This window comes from Schistocerca nitens, chromosome 4 (genome assembly GCF_023898315.1).
Source record: "Schistocerca nitens isolate TAMUIC-IGC-003100 chromosome 4, iqSchNite1.1, whole genome shotgun sequence".
Taxonomy (NCBI): domain Eukaryota; kingdom Metazoa; phylum Arthropoda; class Insecta; order Orthoptera; family Acrididae; genus Schistocerca; species Schistocerca nitens.
This window is the reverse complement of record NC_064617.1, coordinates 451,717,192-451,737,587: the sequence shown is the minus strand read 5'-3', so window position 1 is coordinate 451,737,587 and position 20,396 is coordinate 451,717,192. Positions and strand designations below refer to the sequence as shown.

The 20,396-nt window shown below is 42.9% G+C and overlaps 1 protein-coding gene across 1 annotated transcript in view; it reads right to left on the bottom strand.

Annotated features, from left to right (window-relative positions):
• The window catches only part of LOC126252367 (dipeptidase 1-like), a 392,132-nt gene that overhangs the window by 132,204 nt on the left and 239,532 nt on the right, over positions 1–20,396 (bottom strand). Inside the window, exons 6-7 of the mRNA XM_049953258.1 lie at positions 10,162–10,312; positions 471–519 (exon numbers count right to left, since the gene is read on the bottom strand). Coding sequence (XP_049809215.1) covers positions 471–519; positions 10,162–10,312 — 200 coding nt within the window. The remainder of the gene's footprint in view (positions 1–470; positions 520–10,161; positions 10,313–20,396) is intronic.

Below are 20,396 nucleotides of genomic sequence, written 5' to 3'. Positions count from 1 at the left end.
ATCCTATTTTTGCTGCCTGCTCTTGTAGTAATTCTAGCTGTTTCTGTGCATCTTTAACGTTTTGCTCATTACCTTATCCATGTTATATTTGTAAAAATACTCTTGGCTGAAAAGGGGAATATTGTTCCCGTCTCTACACTATTGCCGGTTTCTGCTAAATGCAAGCCAAAAATAGTTTTGTTACTTCGCTCTAAATGTTTCTTGAACCTTACGTCGGAAAAGGGGCCGGTTTCAGCGATATAGCATTACCACAATTATTACAATCAACTTTCAGTATGGTTCTTAAATCCTAATTACCAGAAGTGTTCACCTACTTGTGTAGCAGTGTAGTGCCACCGTTCCTGTAGCGGCACTCGTACACATGTTAGGCGGCAGGGAAGGGCAGACGCAGCAGTACTCACCCGTCCAAACTCGGTGAGCCCCGGCCTGCGGCGCCTCCCGGCGGTCGGCGTGGGCGCTGGCGCGGCGGCGGTAGCCGGAGGATCCGGGCCGCCGGCGTCCGCCACAGAACAGTCTGCCCTACCGGAAAGCACACGCTCTTAGAGCAGGCCAGCCTCACCAGCTGAACGGCGCATGCGCCGTCAATGACCTTTATACATTAGCTAACTAAAAAAAAAGACAAATCGTGTATCCAGAAAGTGAGGAGGGAACGAAACTAAATTTCTTTGGTTGAGAGGACATATGATGCTTTGTCAGCGATTAAAGATTTTCGCAGAACCTGGCAGTGTGAGTCCACGTTCGATTGGGAAGGATGTCGATATCGCCCTGTCCTCTCCTGAGGAAAGTCGGCCCTCAACTGTCGCGACTGTTCCTCGATATCACTGATATTGGCACTTGGACGGAACTGATGTCTGAGCTGCTCTCCGACATGTTCTACTGCGGATAGATCTGGGGATGTTGCTGACTGCGGGAGTATCTCAGCATCACACAGACAGTTCACAGAGAAACGTGCCATGTGTGGACTACCATTCTCACCTGATATTTAAAGGTTTTAAAACATACTAATTCAGAATCGAATTGTATTTTACGAGAGCCGATTGTTAATTATGAACTATTCTGGTGCGTAACACTCTTGCATTACGCATAGCAATATTTATAAGGTAATGACAATACACTGTGATTTATTTCAGCTCCCAACTGCGGCATGCCGTAGCTAGGCATAGCTCAGTTACCCGATGTCGCACAGGTAAGCTGAAGTGATCATTAGCGCCAGAACTGGACATTGATTTATGTACTTATGGAACAATGGTTTTCTATTCAGTTTATATTCAGTAAAACAGTAACTGGTTTGAAATACTATCTGATGTTATTTACTTCGGTGGCTGTGTAAGTGTTTTGCCTTGGAAATCTAAGTATTGTAACTGCGCATAAATTTTATACAACAATTGAGTAATGTGGTATATACATCTATATCTACATCTACATCATACTCCGCAAGCCACCTAATGGTGTGTGGCGGAGGGTACTTTCGGTACTGCTATCTGATCCCTCCAACCCTACACCACTCGCGAATAGTGCGTAGGAAGAATGATTGTCGGTAAGCCTCTGTATTGGCTCTAATTCCTCGTATTTTCTCCTCGTGGTCAATACGCGAGATGTATGTGTGGAGCAAGTAGTATGTTGTCTCACTCCTCTTCAAAAGTGTTGTCCCGAAATTTCAATAGTAAATACCTCCATGATACACTGTGCCTCTACTGTAACGCTTAACAGTGAAGATTGTTTAGCATCTCCGTAACGCTCTCTCGCAAGCTAAATGACCCCGTGACAAAACGCGTCGCTCTTTATTCGATCTTCTCTGTCTCCTCTAGTCCTACCTAATAGGGATCTCAGACAGATGAACAATACTCAAGAATCAAGCCAACAAGCGCCTTATAAGCCACTTCTTTCATGAAAAAGTTTATTTTCTTCAGATTCTTCCGATGAATCTGAGTCTGGTGTCTGCTTTTCCTACTATCTGTTTTACATGGTCATTCCACTTAAGGTCGCTTTGCATGTTTACGAATAGATATTTTACGGCAGCGCTACCTCCAGCTATTTGACATCAACAGTATAGCCGTATAGTAGTGGGCTTCATTTCCTATGAACGCACAATTTGTTAGATTTCTTTACATTCATGGTCAGCTGCTAGTGTTTAGACCATTCATCAATCCTCCGCAGGTCGTTCTGCAAATTCTTACTATCTTCTATGTTTTGGTAAAGACAACTGCATCGTCTGCAAAAAGCCTTAAAGAACTTCCGACGCTTTCTACTTGATCATTTATACACACATAGAAAAGTTTTGCATCACCTCGGTTCCGAGAGTTCCGCAACCTGTCCAGAAAATTGGAATAGAGATCAGCATAATTTCCGCCCTTTTTATTGCTCATAAAAACGACACATTGCATGTGGGTACCGACATGCAGCGAGGCCTTCAGAGATAGTGGTCCAGATTGCTGTAGAGACCGGTACCTCTAATACCCAGTAGCACGTCCTCTTGCATTGATGCATGCCTGTATTCGTCGTGGCTTACAATCCAAAAGTTCATCAAGGCACTGTGGGTCTAGATTGTCCCACTCCTTAAAGGCAATTCGGTGTAGATCCTTCATAGTGGTTGGTGTGTCACGTCGTCCATAAAATGCCCCTTTCAATCTAGCCCAGGCATGTTCGGCTGGATTCTTGTCTCGAGAACATGCTGTCCACTCTAGTCAAGCGAAGTCGTTATCCTGAAGGAACTCATTCAAAAGATGTGCACGATGGGGGCGCGAATTGTTGTCCATGAAGACGAATGCTTCGCCAATATGCAGCCGATATGGTTCCACTGTCTGTCGGAGGGTGGCATTCACGTATCGTACAGTCGTTACGGCGCCTTCCATGACCACTAGAGGCGTACATCGTCCCCACATAATGCCACGCCAAAACAGCATGCAACCTCCACCTTGCTGCAATCGCTGAACGCTATGTCTAAAGCGTTCAGCCTGACCGGATTGTCCACAAACACGACTCCGACGGTTGTCTGGTTGAAGGCCTAAGCGAAACTCGTCGGTGGAGACAACGTGATGCCAATCCTGAGCGGTCCATTCGGCTCATCTGTACAGCGGTGCACGGTGTCGTGGTTGCAAAGATGGACCTCGCCGTGGACGTCGGGGGTGAAGTTGCGCATAATGCAGCAGTAACACGACGTCCTGTGGCTGCACGAAAAACATTATTCAACATGGCGGCGTTGCTGTCAGGGTTCCTACCAGCAATAATCCGTATGTAGCGGTCATTAACTGCAGATGTAGCCCTTGGGCTGCCTGACCGAAGTATGTCATCTATAGTTTCTGTATCTCTGTATCTCCTCCATATCCGAACAAGATCGTTTTGATTCACTCCGAGACGCTGCACACTTCCCTTGTTAAGAGCCCTTCCTGGTACAAAGTAACAATGCGGACACGATCGAACAGCGATATTGACCATCTAGGCATGGTTGAACTACAGACAACACGAGCTGTGTACCTCCTTCCTGGTGGAATGACTGGAGCTGACCGGCTGTCGGACTCCCCTCCGTCTAATAGGCGCTGCTCATGCACGGTTGTTTGTATCTTTCGGGTGGTTTAGCGACATCTCTGAACAGTCAAAGGGACTGCGTCTATGATGTAATATCCACAGTCAATTTCTATCTTCAGGAGTTAAGAGGAACTAGGGTGATGCAAACCTTTCCTTGATGTGTGTATATATCGTAAACAGCAACGGTCCTATCACACTTCTTTATGGTTATAAAGATTGCATGTAATGTTCGTAATAATGCACGTAGGCACCCTACACACAGATGGCTGAACGCAGTACAATATAATTGAAGGTTACATATAGCTACTAGCAAGAATAAAGTCGCATCACGCACACTGACTTGTGGATTGGACATAGCTATTCCTGGTTTTTTGATGAAACAGGATTGTCGACGTGTTCATTAAAAGTAATTCCGCTGAAGTGGATGCCGTTTTATCAATTCCACAACTTATACTTTTACTGACAGGTCAAGAAGTCCTTTCATTGTTACAGAAGAGCCATACTCTTGTCGCACAGTAATAGGAAATCGCAAGTAATAGCGATGCAGTTAATGAAAAAAAAAAAAAAAAACCGCCGGAATCTGCAATCAGTTACGGGCTCCAGCATTCGAGAAAATGTTTTCATATGCTTGGTTTTCCGCGAATATATTGCCAGATCGCGGGGTATTTAGAAAGGTAGACAACGTTGCTTCTCCTTATGATTTTCACACTAAAAATGTGACTGTTAATTTGTTTATTGTAAGATTAAACCTTATCAATTCCACGAAAAGTGACATACTTCATTCCCTGTGATTTGTGACCTATTTTATTCTTTCTTTCTGACTCCTCCTGAAACAATCACTGCTGTGCTTTTCGATGTAGCTGTTGGGTGCTAGTTGTGGATTGCATCGCGCTGGGACTAGGGTGCATCTGGTGGCAGACACACCCCACTGTTACCTCGGGTTACCGTAGCGTTTGAAGCGACTCGAAGAGATCTTCAATTAGAGATATATGGCTTTCGTTTGCTGGTAGGAGCGATTTCAAAAAGGGAATACGGAAGAAATGATTTATTTTTAGTCTCGACACGTATATTTAATGTCATCAACCTCATTTTACCTAAATTTCTTGCCTTATCCGTGTTCCAATTTTTCAATTTATTCCGCGGTGACGTATAGTGTTATGTGTCTAATCTCCATGACTGTTTCTCCTCTTCATTTTGCCGTGTTCATATGGTCATGAAACTTTTAGTTAAGGAAGTGTCAGTGAAAACAGTATCAGGAGACAAACTGATGTGCGCAAGACACATCGTAAAAGCGTTATTGAACTCTTCCAACAGTTTCCAAGACATATGAAATTGCCGTTAGCGTTGTCCACTGAGTTAGATTCGGCCGCAAGTGCTGTAATATTGAACATAGAGGTCTGTTTTAACAAATAAAATTAGATAATTATCATATGAATGTTTTGATAGCCTAGAGGGGTCGTTGGTGTGAAACAACCGGGAAATAAACTACGAGCAAAATGTTCGAACTGAGAGGTACTGCATAGAAAGTGCGTCCACAATAAACTAGAGCAACCTGTTCTTGTTACTTTGATTCCTCTCTGTCTTACGCTTTTTGGGAATCAAAAAGCTCTTTCACCAGAAACTTTTGCTTTTATTCACAAAGCAATACCAGGAGTTAAATTGTAATCGTTACGAGCAGACGGCACTTTCGTCCTTTGGTATTTATAGAATTATTTTTTCTTACTGTCTGCCCTTCTTGTCTTGTTTCACATTCTGGTGACACTGCTTCATCTTACAGGCAATCAGAATCGGAAACCGAACTTTCATTGCAATTGTGCACTGCTTAGTTTTCTTCACGAATTTTTGATAGTATTTTTCGGCCGTTGTGTAAGATTTCCTTGCTCTGGTTGCTTTTCTGTTTAGAAATTATATGCTATTCTCTGCATATGAAATTTGTTTGTGGATATTTGCATTTTATGAGCAATGTAATTTTGTCTTTTCATTTGCGTTATTATGCACCCAAGGAAAACAATCATTACGTAAACTGTTTTCAAGTACATAGTAATGAAATACAAGTTATTCATTTGTAATGTTGACTGTGTATGGGTTTGGTAGATCAGATAGTCGGTTAGAGTGAATGATTTTCTTTTTTTTTTTTTTCTTTCGTTCGCAGTTCGCTTAATAAAGGACTAAAATAACTACCCCAGGTGTTGAAGAGAAGAACTACCCGTGCAATTTCCCATGCTCTTTATTTATGACGTTACAATTGCAGTCGGCGCATCAAGATACTCGTATTATTCGCACCTGCGATTTAATCCTTATCGTAGTTACTGAAACGCTATTAATCCTCTTTGACCTATGCTACATACTTCTGCTCCAAGGCAATGCAGTGGCAAAGAGGAATGAAGGGTGATTGGGTTTAGCGTACCATCGACATCGTGGAAATCAGAGACGGAGAACAAGTACGGATTGTAACAAGGGTGGGGAAGGAAATCGGCCGTGCCCTTTCAAAGGAACAATAGCAGGATTTGCATAGAGCGATTTAGGGAGATAACGGAAAACCTAAATCTAGATGGCCGGTCGTGGCTTCGAACTGCCTTGCTCTCGAGTGCATGTCCTCTATGCTAACCACTGCACCACCTCGCTCAGTAATGCGGTGGCTGTCAGTGACGCCATATCTACGTAGGGCGAGCTTTGCCGGTGCCATCCAGGTAAAGAAACACATTACATGAGCAAACTCTTTTGCCGGTCGTCTAACGGAGAAATGGCAACACTGTATAGGTGTTAAGAAAGTTTAAGTTTGAAATTTTTATTGCCTTTATCAAGTGTAGGCACACTGGCCTACCAGTTTTGGCACGGTTAAACGGCTATCATCAGATCTGCAAGGTCACAAAAATTGCAAAAATACTACACTATTGTAAATGTATACGTAAATTAAAGGTTTTACATCCTTTTTTGACGTACCCTCAGTGTACAGGTTATGAAATCACGCTGTGCGACAAACTACGCGTTTTTTTTTTCTGTACCATCGTAACAGTCAGTGTACAGGTTATGAAATCACGCTGTGCGACGAACTACGCGTTTTTTTTTTCTGTACCATCGTAACAGTCTTTGGATCTGAATTAATCTTACCTCTACGTAAGTTATTACAGTAAATATATAAATTCCAATATGTGACGAAGGAATACTAACCCATTATGAAATGAGAATAAGACATGAAGAAATACAACTGTGTCCTCAAGGCAACACAGTCATATAGCTCTGGCCAATCAAGGAATGACGCACGTGTTTGAGTTGTTTGCCGGATACCTGTTGGGCTAATAGAGTACTACAGAGGAGTACCACCAGATGGCAGCAGTCTCATGAATAATGACTGGCATTGTACTATTTTCCAATTTAAGTGATGCATACTGTATTCACTTATATACTGTTACATGTACATATATACTGTTAAAAAGCTGGAATATATTTATTATTATTCATGAGACTGCTGCTATCTCGTGGCACTCCCCCGTGTTATTCTATTAGGCCAACTAGTGCCCAACAATATGGAGCCGGCATTCAACTCAGACTGGTTTGCCGCATCTGAATCTCTCTGTGCTGCTATGAGGACACAATTATATTTTTTAATGTCATACTCTTTTCTCATCATGAGGGAATCTTAGACATATATTGGAATTTATGTATTTACTGTAATGATTTATGTAAAGGTAATTTTTATTTCAAATTCACAATCCGTTACGATGGCACTGAAACATACGTGCGGTTTATGGCAGTAAAATGTAAAATCGTTAATTTGTGATTTTAGCTACAACAGCGTACTACTTTGAAATTTCTGTAACTTTGCAGATCTGAAGGTGGCAGCTTAGATCTGCTGAAATGAGGTATCCAGTGTACCTACATGCGATCAAAGCAATAAAAACTTTGTAGCTGAAGCTTTTTTTTACGTTTAGCTCATGATTGCTCTCCAGCTGACAACTCCAGGTATTTGTATTGTATAGCCCGTTTGACAACTAAGCGACCGTCGATTTACTTGCATTTGTGGGTCAGAATATTTCTGGTTAATTCACTCGATATTTTCTTGTCATTCAGATGAAATATTCTGAATATTTCTCGCTTAACAGATGACATAGACGTAGAAAATATATATTTCTGAAAGAAAAAAGCTCGCTTCTGCAAAAAATTCAGCTTACTTCCCAATTTACATTGTGAATTCTCCGTCATACTACAGTTGTATGTTAGCTAAGCGGTAGCATGTTCGCTCTTCCAGTCGAAGGGTGCGTTAATTTTCGGTTCTGATCTCGATGGAGAGAAGATTTTCACCATTTCTGAGAAAGACCACGTATCACCACATTGTTAATCATTAAATGAATCATTAAGAAAACTCGTCCCCAATAAATTATGTCACTACCTTGATTCTGTACATCGTAGGTCAAAAGGAGAAAGACGTCCAGAGTTGCACACTTAACAATTCTTGATTTTTATGCTTCTGTCTGTTGTAAGGATTTATTTGTGGCCCTGAATGGTTTGTTAACTTGACTTCGTTATGCATCTGACCTAGTGATACATTTGCATATTTTCGTGGTAATCCTGTAACGCTAGTTCACTATGACTGTGGACTGAAATAGACACAGATCTTTCAAAACCGAAAGTGTGAATTATCCCGCTAATTCGTGGCAGTTTGGTATATATTTTTACTGAAAAGGGCTGTTATCATAACATTATAATGATAAGTTTTAACTCATTTGCAGCGCTAACACACAAAGCGGATACACATGAGGTAAATTAATCAGTAGCGATGGTGTCCCAGATTTAATAAAACTGTATGACAATGCTCGGATAGTTTTTCGACTTCACGCCTGCGGACAATACTTTGATAGCAATTTGTGTCCTTGCATGTTATGCTGTGTTAATAGACAATAGAGCTGTGCAGCTCAGCATAATGATACGGTAAGGGATCTCGCGAATTCTGTCACTGACAGCACGTAACATACATGTCTCCACAAAACTGGTGAAGGATTCTGATACCACGGGAAGATGCTGATCATCTCATCACTGCAAAAAGGTAATAACACAAATGAGAAATCAGATCATTAAGAAAATGCTAGATGCCACACCAGGAAACCGGTTATAAGTGCCAATAAGAATTTTTTTTGTTTAAAGAGCCATTAATACTGTGGACTGCATTCTATTTATGACAATAAAAGTGCAGAAATACAGCAGAAGGTCTTGAGCCGTAGAACTGTAGTGAACAAAACCAGTTCTTACATATTTTAGGAGAAAATATATCGGTATTGCGTTTCTTATATACGTCTATTCTTGAGACTGGATGTTGCGAAGTTTACTGTATAACTCCCTGCGCTGTTGAGGAAGAAGTAGCTTTTCATGACAGGAACTGTTTTGTCTTTTCACTTCACAAACTTTTATGCTGTTTTTGAAATTGGAACTATCTCCTTCCATTATAGAGTTTCGAAAGATGGTTCAAATGGCTCTGAGCACTATGGGACTTAACATCTGTGGTCATCAGTCCCCTAGAACTTAGAACTACTTAAACCTAACTGACCTAAGGACATCAGACACATCCATGCCCGAAGCAGGATGCCTTCATTCATAGTGGCAGCAGTGAAGTACAGAAGAGATGGTGTTACTACATGGGGGTGATTTTCGTGGTTACCGTGTGGTCACCTTATTGTGATTATGAAGCCGCTAAATGTGGAAAGATATTCACATACAGCATTGCGTACTGCGTACAATGGAGGAACGGTTCACGGGCCATGGCCATTTGTATCAGCATGCAACCTGTCATAAAACAGCATCTGTGATGATACGAATTGTTTGCTGACATTAACATTACAGACTGGCCAGCACAGATGGGGCACCTTTCGGTGAAGTGGAACGTCGAGAACACAATGTCCAACAACATTACCAGCTCTGGTTTCACGTCTTGAGTAAGTATGGAGTGATACTCCTAGACAGATATTCAAATACTGATTGAAAGTATCTTAAGGTGAAGGGCGGACTTAGCCCATGTTACTGACAACCTGTAGGGGTCTGGATATTCATGCTACAGGTACAACAAGCAGGAGAATGTGGTAAACTCCAAAATCGCAACAAATAGTGTGATGTTTCTGATCCAAGGCTTGTATTCGCTTACGATGGTGGGTGGAAGCTGCAGATGTAGATATCATGCCCATCCTGTGGCCACTAGAGTAATTTTTATTGAAAGGAGCAGAACTAACACTGCTGTGCAGTAGATGTATGTGGGTGTGATGACAAGTGACAGGTGATGACGAGCGTGAGGTAGCGCACCACCTACGTTTCAGCAGTTAGTGTACTTTTTGATGTCGAAAACAGGACACCACTTACCAAATCACTTGGCATGTTCTCGTGAACGTGGGCTAGTACACGCCGAACTGAACTAACTACAAAAGTGTCTAGTGATTCAGGCGTAACCACAGGCACCAGGTGGTGGGATAGGGAGAGGGGGGGGGGGGTGCGAACTTGGGGTAAGTGTGTGCTCCAACAGTAGCTGCTAACGCAGTGTTTTGTCTCTCACACGGTGCTGCGCTGAGAACACAGCGGTGAGCATGTGGCAGCGGTCACCCAGCATGTAGTGGGTGGTACATTTCTTAGTATCTCAGGTGGAGCCACACTCACCACGCCGTGTGGCAGGTGTGGGTGAGCGTGAGGTAGCGCGCGCCCAGGCTGTAGAAGGTGCGCAGCACGGCCAGCGAGCTGCCCAGCGAATGTCCGCCCTCCACGCCCACCAGCGACGCAATCTGGCCCGCCCTGTGCGCCTCCAGGACACCTGCACACCAAAGATTATCTATCAAAAATCTCACGTGACGATGTAACACATGATAAGCATTAAAATTTCCTCTATCTTACTATCAAAAAAATTGGAAATTTGTGGTTAGTACTATGGGACCAAACTGCTGAGGTCATCGGTCCCTAGGCTTACATCCTACTTAATCTAACTTAAACTAAATTACGCTAAGAACAACACACGCACACATGCCCGAGGGAGGATTCGAACCTCCGACGGGGGGAGCCGCGCGGACCGTGATTAGTATGAAACAATGCACATCGCTTACTTCACCAACAACTCTACAATTTTGTAGCAACATTCTAAAGTGGATCAATATCCAAATCATGTTAAGGTTCTTCTGAGTGTAGTTTCTGAAGAAATTGTTTGTCCAACAGCATATGAATAGGAGGACAGATCGCACTTTTTTGTGTCTTAATCTGATCTTGAGTGGACGATTTTGTAAGAATGTCGCCTGATAGTGCCAAGCGTCCCAATGTAAGTCCCATTTGCATAAAAAAATTTAATTAACCTTAACAATTCGGACCATTGGTTGTTTGATGAGCGTAGTGAGCCCTACATGCATAAATATATCTTCAGAGGCCAGTTTAACACTGTCCCTTGTAATGGCTGGCTGGATGGTTGGTTTTGATGCAATTATTGCCACTGGAGGGACTGATGCCGGTGCAGTGTAGCACTGAAGATCGCTGCACTGAATAATGCAATATTAAAGCACATGGCTGAAGGTCGCTCCATAAATCCACACATACTGACCAGCTCTGGTCCCATTTCCCATTGAACATCGATATGCAGAAATAACAATATATCATGTGTCAGATATCGATTCCCTCAGAGCTCGACAGCATCATACTATGACCGCCTACATCAGCGGATATAAATGCTGAGAGCAGACTGCACTACGTGTCTAACCACACCGCCGATTAATAATATTTGTACCTGCATTCTGATATTGCTACTTCCACTAGCGACATCGAAATTCCGATGATAATGCTCATATATAACTATTACATCATTCATGCTATAACTTCTAGTACATATAGATGATTTGTCCTTTATTCGCGTTCTTTATTCAGTTACTTTATCACTTTCCGTTTTCGGGAGAGAACATATGAACGCTTTTCGCACAAAAATCTGCAGCTTTAATGGCTCTTTTAATTGCATAAAAACAGATCTTTCGCTGTACGAATGAACTTCTTCCTTGGCTCCATGAACAAGTGTTCAACCGTCTCTGATCCTTCCCATTCGCACTACCCATCTTAAGAGTGGCCCCTCTTAACCAAGTTTACTTTGCATTTTATGGCGCCTGTTCGTAATCTCTTCAGTGCTCTCCATGAACTGCAGTTGCTGTCCTGGGTGATTTTCTCTTTTGGGTGCAGATGTGTAATATACAGAGGTCACGTCGGCCTTCTAGCAGTACTGTCCATTTGAGAAAGCTCTTCCTTAATTTAAGACGAGTTGAAGCAGTTTGATGGTTTTACATTAAGTGCCGTGGTGCGGTTTGGTAACTTTTCCTCTGTGCTAGGTTGCGTCATTTCGCGGTGCTATGTCCGAGAGTGGGTAAATTTTGTGAGCAGGTGTAGGCCTCAGGCATCCTGTAGCAATCCGGACAGTCCCATTTAAAGCGACGTCAACAGCTAATCCTCCTACTACCAGGAATTATCAGAGAAAAATGGGAAAAACAAAATGTATACGGTTAAGATTTTCAGACAAAGTTAACTTTGTTTTTGGCTATATCATCGTAAAGAAATTCGCTTTGTTCATAACGAGACTGTAGGACGCAATTTTAGCGATATGTAACAAAACTTGAGTTGAAAATTCAGAATTTAAAGGGGAAGGAATAGAGTATAAAGTCCTCCCTATAAAGTGTTGACAGAGTAAAAACTCAAATAGGAGAGCTACGGAAATAAGATTTAAACATAGCTCTTTTCTAACTAACATTACAGTATACGCCGTAAAGGTTTTACAGGGTCTACGGAAAATCTAAATCTTTATGGTCGAATAGGAATTCGAAAATGGCTGTTCCAAACTGTGAATCCAGTTTCGAAGTTTCTGTGCCACCTAACTCGATAGTTCCACATGCGGCAACACAAAAAGTATTAAAATTCTTCTGTGGTTATCACCTTCACTATGAAACAACGTGTTGAGGAAACGATCAACAAATTGAGTTGCTGAGGAAACTTATGATAGAGAAACAACTGTTCCAGGAAAAAAAAAACTCTGCATTGAAAAGCTTCAACTTGCAACCTTTCTGCAGTCGCTCTCTATGACAGCATTTCACATCGTTTTCATGTTTGATAAAATCCATGGAACGATACACGACTACTTCACTCAGTCACATCTTGTTCTGGTAATGGTTGAAGTCACATGCATAGAAAGTATAGTTGAAGAACCGATCGACACCATTCAAATGTAGGACTTCAGTGCTTGTTAAAATTGCAGATGCCTAACATAATCCTCATAAATTACGTAAATGTAATCCATATTCGGCACAGAATGATTCACGATAAGGGTTAAGTGTGAATTACATAATACTACACTCCTGGAAATTGAAATAAGAACACCCTGAATTCATTGTCCCAGGAAGGGGAAACTTTATTGACACATTCCTGGGGTCAGATACATCACATGATCACACTGACAGAACCACAGGCACATAGACACAGGCAACAGAGCATGCACAATGTCGGCACTAGTACAGTGTACATCCACCTTTCGCAGCAATGCAGGCTGCTATTCTCCCATGGAGACGATCGTAGAGATGCTGGATGTAGTCCTGTGGAACGGCTTGCCATGCCATTTCCACCTGGCGCCTCAGTTGGACCAGCGTTCGTGCTGGACGTGCAGACCGCGTGAGACGACGCTTCGTCCAGTCCCAAACATGCTCAATGGGGGACAGATCCGGAGATCTTGCTGGCCAGGGTAGTTGACTTATACCTTCTAGAGCACGTTGGGTGGCACGGGATACATGCGGGCGTGTATTGTCCTGTTGGAACAGCAAGTTCCCTTGCCGGTCTAGGAATGGTAGAACGATGGGTTCGATGACGGTTTGGGTGTACCGTGCACTATTCAGTGTCCTCTCGACGATCACCGGTGGTGTACGGCCAGTGTAGGAGATCGCTCCCCACACCATGATGCCGGGTGTTGGCCCTGTGTGCCTCGGTCGTATGCAGTCCTGATTGTGGCGCTCACCTGCACGGCGCCAAACACGCATACGACCATCATTGGCACCAAGGAAGAAGCGACTCTCATCGCTGAAGACGACACGTCTCCATTCGTCCCTCCATTCACGCCTGTCGCGACACCACTGGAGGCGGGCTGCACGATGTTGGGGCGTGAGCGGAAGACGGCCTAACGGTGTGCGGGACCGTAGCCCAGCTTCATGGAGACGGTTGCGAATGGTCCTCGCCGATACCCCAGGAGCAACAGTGTCCCTAATTTGCTGGGAAGTGGCGGTGCGGTCCCCTACGGCACTGCGTAGGATCCTACGGTCTTGGCGTGCATCCGTGCGTCGCTGCGGTCCGGTCCCAGGTCGACGGGCACGTGCACCTTCCGCCGACCACTGGCGACAACATCGATGTACTGTGGAGACCACACGCCCCTCGTGTTGAGCAATTCGGCGGTACGTCCACCCGGCCTCCCGCATGCCCACTATACGCCCTCGCTCAAAGTCCGTCAACTGCACATACGGTTCACGTCCACGCTGTCGCGGCATGCTACCAGTGTTAAAGACTGCGATGGAGCTCCGTATGCCACGGCAAACTGGCTGACACTGACGGCGGCGGTGCATAAATGCTGCGCAGATAGCGCCATTCGACGGCCAACACCGCGGTTCCTGGTGTGTCCGCTGTGCCGTGCGTGTGATCATTGCTTGCACAGCCCTCTCGCAGTGTCCGGAGCAAGTATGGTGGGTCTGACACACCGGTGTCAATGTGTTCTTTTTTCCATTTCCAGGAGTATATATCAGAAGAAGATAAGAACCAAGACGATTTAACGGGGGCATCTGCATAAAGTGGCCGCTACGTTCGCAGGTTCGAATCCTTCCTCGGACATGGTTGTGTGTGATGTCTTTAGGTTAGTTAGGTTTAAGTAGTTCTATGTTCCAGGGGACTGATGACCTCAGCAGTTAAGTCCCATAGTGCTCAGAGCCATTTTAAGCATTTGCATAAAGTGACACTACGCTAAGAAACAATTCTTCACTTAAAATGCTCATAATGAAACGATAAAATCCTGTGCTATAAAAATGCTAACTGCTTACTAAGTAGTATACGATCAGAAAGTAAATTTACTGTGTTACCTCCTGAGTTGGAATTGTTGCTCTTACCATTTTCAGTTTTGTGGTAGCGACTACTTCCTAAATTATAACATATTTCTGTGAGTAGCTGGATTTATGCTTGCTTTAGCAATGTAGACTGAATTCCTAAATTGTGTAAGGTGTATGCTTCGCCGGCGATGGGCGAGGCATCACAGAATCTCTGACCAGAGAGTAGTTTATTGTTAGTTGTTGCTTGTCGCGTGTCTGCGCTAGTCTGCGCGAGTCGACAGTCGTAGTCTGTAGTAGTCAGTCGGATACGGTAGTAGGGAGTCAGCATTCGTCGGCTGTGTGCTCTGGTTGCGACTCTGGTCAGGACTCTGGAGGATGAGTATTGTTGTAGAAGGTAAAGAAGCAGCATTGCGCATATTTAATAATGTATGTTAATTGTAATTTAATTTGTTCAAAAAAAATGCCCCAATAATATCTTTTTTATAAAGTAACTCTTTTAAAGAAAAGTAATCATTTCAATTTAAAGAATTTTTCCACTATTTTGAAGAAAAAGCATTCATTTCAATTTAAAGAATTTTTCCTATGCATTTCTTCCAAGAATAATATATATATATATCACTCCTGGAAATGGAAAAAAGAACACATTGACACCGGTGTGCCAGACCCACCATACTTGCTCCGGACACTGCGAGAGGGCTGTACAAGCAATGATCACACGCACGGCACAGCGAACACACCAGGAACCGCAGTGTTGGCCGTCGAATGGCGCTAGCTGCGCAGCATTTGTGCACCGCCGCCGTCAGTGTCAGCCAGTTTGCCGTGGCATACGGAGCTCTATCGCAGTCTTTAACACTGGTAGCATGCCGCGACAGCGTGGACGTGAACCGTATGTGCAGTTGACGGACTTTGAGCGAGGGCGTATAGTGGGCATGCGGGAGGCCGGGCGGACGTACCGCCGAATTGCTCAACACGTGGGGCGTGAGGTCTCCACAGTACATCGATGTTGTCGCCAGTGGTCGGCGGAAGGTGCACGTGCCCGTCGACCTGGGACCGGACCGCAGCCACGCACGGATGCACGCCAAGACCGTAGGATCCTACGCAGTGCCGTAGGGGACCGCACCGCCACTTCCCAGCAAATTAGGGACACTGTTGCTCCTGGGGTATCGGCGAGGACCATTCGCAACCGTCTCCATGAAGCTGGGCTACGGTCCCGCACACCGTTAGGCCGTCTTCTGCTCACGCCCCAACATCGTGCAGCCCGCCTCCAGTGGTGTCGCGACAGGCGTGAATGGAGGGACGAATGGAGACGTGTCGTCTTCAGCGATGAGAGTCGCTTCTGCCTTGGTGCCAATGATGGTCGTATGCGTGTTTGGCGCCGTGCAGGTGAGCGCCACAATCAGGACTGCATACGACCGAGGCACACAGGGCCAACACCCGGCATCATGGTGTGGGGAGCGATCTCCTACACTGGCCTTACACCACTGGTGATCGTCGAGGGGACACTGAATAGTGCACGGTACATCCAAACCGTCATCGAACCCATCGTTCTACCATTCCTAGACCGGCAAGGGAACTTGCTGTTCCAACAGGACAATGCACGTCCGCATGTATCTCCTGCCACCCAACGTGCTCTAGAAGGTGTAAGTCAACTACCCTGGCCAGCAAGATCTCCGGATCTGTCCCCCATTGAGCATGTTTGGGACTGGATGAAGCGTCGTCTCACGCGGTCTGCACGTCCAGCACGAACGCTGGTCCAACTGAGGCGCCAGGTGGAAATGGCATGGCAAGCCGTTCCACAGGACTACATCCAGCATCTCTACGATCGTCTCCATGGGAGAATAGCAGCCTGCATTGCTGCGAAAGGTGGATATACACTGTACTAGTGCCGACATTGTGCATGCTCTGTTGCCTGTGTCTATGTGCCTGTGGTTCTGTCAGTGTGATCATGTGATGTATCTGACCCCAGGAATGTGTCAATAAAGTTTCCCCTTCCTGGGACAATGAATTCAGGGTGTTCTTATTTCAATTTCCAGGAGTGTGTGTATATATATATATATATATATATATATATATATATATATATATATATATATGCCAGCATTGCACGAAGCTGTGTCGATAAATAAGAGCAGATATAGTTGCAGTTTTTATTGAGGTAAGAATTTTGCTTTTTGTTATTCAGCATACAGGGTCGAAGGTCAGCGCTGCTGTCCTTATAAAATTTACCAGGTATTATTATTTCTGTTAGGACGTTACATTTGGTTCATGGTTCATTATTTAATTGATATTATATCGGTCTTTTGGTCAATTTTCATTCCTTAATTTTTGTGAGGAGTTTAAGCTTGGGTCCATTTTGCATTATTATTAAACATTATTTTTGTTGGGAGGTTACAAATGGCTCCATTTCACATTATATTCATTTATCAATTATTTCAGCGGAGAGGTTACACTTGGCGACATCCGGACCAGGATCGTATTTCTTTGTGAATCTTCTGAGAAGTAGTCATATATCTGCTCTTAGTTACTTAAATGTAATTAGCATTTGGCGCAACGCATTTACTAATTTATCACTCATTCTTTTCTGCAGATCATCGGCAATTTGTTGCTCTTTGTTATATTTGTGTTTGTTGCATTTTTGCATTGTATTTGTTTCATTTGTGAATAATTTTGATTAGTGAAAAATGAAGCGAAAAACTGTTAACAGTACATCGCGATGTATAATGAGTGAAATAGCCGACTCAAATAACTTGACCGATAGTACTTGCGACATGCAGTGTAATGATGACAATCCTCCATTTACAGACAATCAGTGCGTACCGACCACTAGTAATGATTTTAATGCTAATGATGAACAAACGAATTCGATTGTGTCCTCTGTTAATTTAACGACAATTGATGACGCGGGGCGTTTTGTTGCAATGAGCGCTGCCCAGCTTGACACACCCGGTTTGCAAAATTTACGTAATGAACAGACAAATTTTTCTAACGTGAATGAACAGTGTAATCAGAATACGACAGATTTATTTGATTCCGGTGTAGTGACTAACAGTGACATCCGATTGGGAAATATTTTCAAGAATCACAGAATAACCAAATGGTTACACAAAACGTGACAATTGCAGGTACGCCATCAAACAGTACAGAGTATAGTGTAGGTAATACTGGCTTGGATCAAGTTATAGCATTATTGCTACAAATTAATGAAAATCTCAAACAAATTAGTGAACGGAACAAACAACTTAATGAAAAATATGACAGGTCGATCAAACTAATTAATGAAAGTTTCAAACAGTCAAACGAAAAACACGACAACCTTAACGAACAGAACAAACAAGTTAGTGAACAGATTACAGCTGTTACCGTGCAACGTCACGACACGAAAGAACAATCATGTGAAGAAAGTAAGGCTTATGCTAGGAACAGTAATGAAGAAATTACATCTGTTGCACAAGAATTAAATAATACACATGCAGCCACAACAGAATCAGTTAGAGATAAAATTAGTGCAGTCGCTGAACAATGTCCTAAAAACGCAACACAGTTACGCGACGAGTTTAATTTAAAGTCACTAGAACTTTCACACACTCTGGATACGGAAGTCGATAAGAAATGTGAACAACAGAACAACCAAATTGACGAACGTATTAAAGTGACAGATATGAAAAATGTTTCAGTCACTAACACGTCACAGCATACGCCACGTTCCGAGCATTTGTCACACTCACACAGCCAGTGTAATTTGGATAATTTACAGAGACTACGGGAGTTAAAATCCGAAAAGATACAGACAAACAGATTCTTATGTAATCGTGAACCTGTTCACACATTCAGTGTGGAGAACGTTGATTATAAGCAATTTGTATGCGTAAGAAAATCTAAGGTGTTTAATAATGACAGATCATAGGTACACGCTTTGAACCGTATACGACAATTTGTTTTTGTACTTTCATCAGCATTACCTGTAATGCAGAAACTACAATTAGCATGGATATAGCAATTTGTTTTTGAATTTTCACCGGCATTGCCTGTAACACAGAAGCTGAAATTTATTTGCAGCACGTAATTGACCTCAGGGGATTCATTACGATTTAATGACTATGTGCCGTAGCGTGCACAGGGCCCCGAGCCATAGTAGTGCTGTTTCATCTTTAGTTTTCTGCACTGCTGCCTTCTCTTCTACTATCCTTTATAGCTATCAGAACAGCTCTTCAACTATTGCTCTACCTAGGATTAAGAAATGAGTAAAGAAAACCTGATACGACAAGTTTTACCAAAAGTGACAATTTTTTTATTTGACGCTCAAGAAATGCCAACTATCGCCGTAACTTTAATAACAGATAAAATTGTAATGATCAGTATGTGTAAAATTATCCACAACAGCAAACGCATTTTTGGTAACAATACACGTTTTTCACCGCGACAGCAACAAAACCAGCCAGTTAACATACCTAACCAACAATGTAATGCACAAGGTCAACCAAGCTTTAATGTTCCGCCGCGTGCACGTATAGTCTCAGCTCCAACAAATAGTAACGCAAAGCAACAAGGAAATAAGTACGTACAGAAAACACACTATTTCAATTCATATCGCAATGCGCCGTACAGAAATGACTATCATGACCGACGTAAAAATAATGAGCACAATTTTCAGCGTACATTTAATAACAGTCGATCTCATCAGCAGCAAGAAGATCAGCAACAACATATTATCATGAATGAACCAGACAGTAGGTATCATTCAGAACGTAAGACGTCAGGAAGAATTAACAGAACAGTTCAAATAGTCGAAATGCCACAGCATTCTCCCGAAAATAAAAACACGTCAGAAAGAATTTGATTAAATACAGTGCAGGTTGCATATTCCAGTAACGTAATCAATACTTCAGATACACAGAATCTTGTTCACGAAAATGTTATTTGAAACATGCCTTGTTGAATGCACCCCTTTTATCGCACCCAGATCTTACCAGAAATTTTTCCATCGCCACCGACAGTTCTAACACCGCTTTAGGCGTACATATTTTTCAGGAAATTGAAGAAGATGGTTGTACAATGATTACAAATATCGCCTTTGCAAGTTGCATTCTGTCACCTGCTGAACGAAATTATTCTGTTACAGAACTTGAAACATTATGTGTTGTATGGGCTTTTACCAGATTTAGGCATTTTCTTTATGGAAGACACACTACAGTTTACACAGACCACAGAGCGATACAATTTTTACTTTCGGCTAAATTTACACACATCAGATTAAGCAGATGGAAACTTTATCTACAGGAATTTAATTTTACAATTGTTCACATTCCCGGCACACAAAATATTGTAGCAGATGCACTATTCCGTTCTCTCAGCAACAATCAGCAAGACATCGCAACCAACTTCTGCAAAGCAAATTTCAGCGTCATGTACATTCAACAAGTTGCATTTGAAAATTTTATTCCGTCGTCATTACAAGACATAGCACATGAACCGAGTAAAGACAACGTGTGGAATGAAATTAAACACCTTTGGCAAGATAGGAATAATGTTACCATTAGAAACCATTACACTGTACGCAATGACATTATGTTTCGCCGCTCTCATCCTGACAGCAACAATTGGTTATTATGCATTGCTGACGAGCTGGTTAACAAATTAATCTGTTATACTCATTTAAGTTACGCACATTACGGAGCTAGAAAATGTTTTCTTATACTGAGACAGAACTGTTATTTTACCAACATGGAGAAGCGTATTCGACGAGTTTTAGCGTCATGTAAAATCTGCCAGAAAGCTAAATCAGATCCGACTTCACATATTCCTCCA